The sequence below is a fragment of the Egretta garzetta genome, unplaced genomic scaffold (genome assembly GCF_000687185.1).
Source record: "Egretta garzetta isolate BGI_Z169 unplaced genomic scaffold, ASM68718v1 scaffold316, whole genome shotgun sequence".
Classification (NCBI taxonomy): Eukaryota; Metazoa; Chordata; class Aves; order Pelecaniformes; family Ardeidae; genus Egretta; species Egretta garzetta.
In genome coordinates this window covers 59,904-61,195 of record NW_009259971.1, presented here as the reverse complement: position 1 = coordinate 61,195, position 1,292 = coordinate 59,904, and the positions used below count along the sequence as shown (strand labels likewise).

At 66.7% G+C, this 1,292-nt stretch overlaps 1 protein-coding gene across 1 annotated transcript in view; it reads right to left on the bottom strand.

Annotated features, from left to right (window-relative positions):
• Window positions 1-1,292, bottom strand: part of HCK (HCK proto-oncogene, Src family tyrosine kinase) — a 36,334-nt gene that overhangs the window by 4,847 nt on the left and 30,195 nt on the right. The window contains exons 9-11 of the mRNA XM_035895836.1: window positions 1,225-1,292; window positions 652-804; window positions 143-325 (exon numbers count right to left, since the gene is read on the bottom strand). The exon at window positions 1,225-1,292 is cut by the window's right edge and continues 36 nt beyond it. Coding sequence (XP_035751729.1) covers window positions 143-325; window positions 652-804; window positions 1,225-1,292 — 404 coding nt within the window. The remainder of the gene's footprint in view (window positions 1-142; window positions 326-651; window positions 805-1,224) is intronic.

The following is a 1,292-nucleotide window of genomic DNA, read 5'->3' as shown; positions in this document are numbered from 1 at the left end:
GACCCCGGTGTCCTGGCAGCCGGTGCAGAGCCCATGGCCAACCCCAGGGATGCGGGGTGAGGGGACTGATCCTGCACCATCCCTGGGGCACCCAGGTACCACCGCCTGGCCCGCGGTGACCACACAGGGGCACGGGCAGCACCTTTCTCCATGAACTCGGTGATGATGTAGATGGGCTCCTCCTTGGTGACGACCGCGTGCAGCTTCACCAGTTTGTCGTGCTGCAGCGTCTTCATCAGGTTTGCCTCTTCCAGGAAGGCGTCCGCCGACATGCTGCCCGGCTTCATCGTCTTCACCGCCACCTTCGTGTGCTTGTTATAGGTAGCTGCGGGGCGGCACGACAGACCAGTCCCAGCCTGCCCAGTGCCCAGGCACTGGGAGCACTGGATTTTGGAGCCAAAGCACCCACCCCTGCAGACAGAGCTGCTGCACGAGGGCTGGAGACCACGCGCAGCCCAGGGCTGTCCCCACGCACCCACCCCTGAGCAGTCCCTCCAGGGCCACCTCCCCTTCCCCCTGCTCCTCTCCCGCAGGTCACTCCCTCCCTGCCTCCTCCACCCAGCCATCCCTCCACCTCCTCTCCCATCCTTCACCCTTCCTCCTCCACCATCACCTTCATCTTCCTCCCAGCTGCCTCCCCCTCGCTCTCACCCATCCACACTTCTCCAAACTGCCCAGCTCCCAGCTTCCTCTCCAGCCTCAGCGACTCCCGAGGGATCTCCCAGGCATCTTTCTCCCAGGGCTGCTGCGGTTTGGGCACGCGGCAGGGGTGGGTGAGCTTCTGGCACAGCCCGTCGCTCTGCCCTGCCAGGGAGCACCGAGAGCCGTCGGCCGGCCTGTCCCACCGGCCACGTCGTGCTTCAGAGCAGAGCCCACAACAGCCCCCATGGCTGTGGGGCAACATCCTGGCACCACGCGCCCCACTGGGGGACACGTGGAACACCGGCCATCCCAGCCTGGCCCTGCTGGCATCACTCTGCCCTGCAGGAGGGGGAGTCCCAGGCACTGTGGGCTTTCGGGGACACCGACACCCGTGGCTGTTAGGGCCAGCAAGCCAGGCACCACGCCAGGGGAAGGTCTGGGAGTCACAGGTCACAGCCAGAGCCACAGTGGGGGCCCAGCAGTGAGGGGCAGGAGCCCCTCAGCCTCCGCACACCCCTGGTGGCTGCTCGGCTCGGGGACAAAGCCCTGCCCGGGGCGGGGGACTGGGCACTCGGGGCTCACCCTTGTAGTACTGGACCAGCTCCTGCAGCGTATCGAAGCTGCTGCGCGGGGAGATGTAGAAGCCGCCA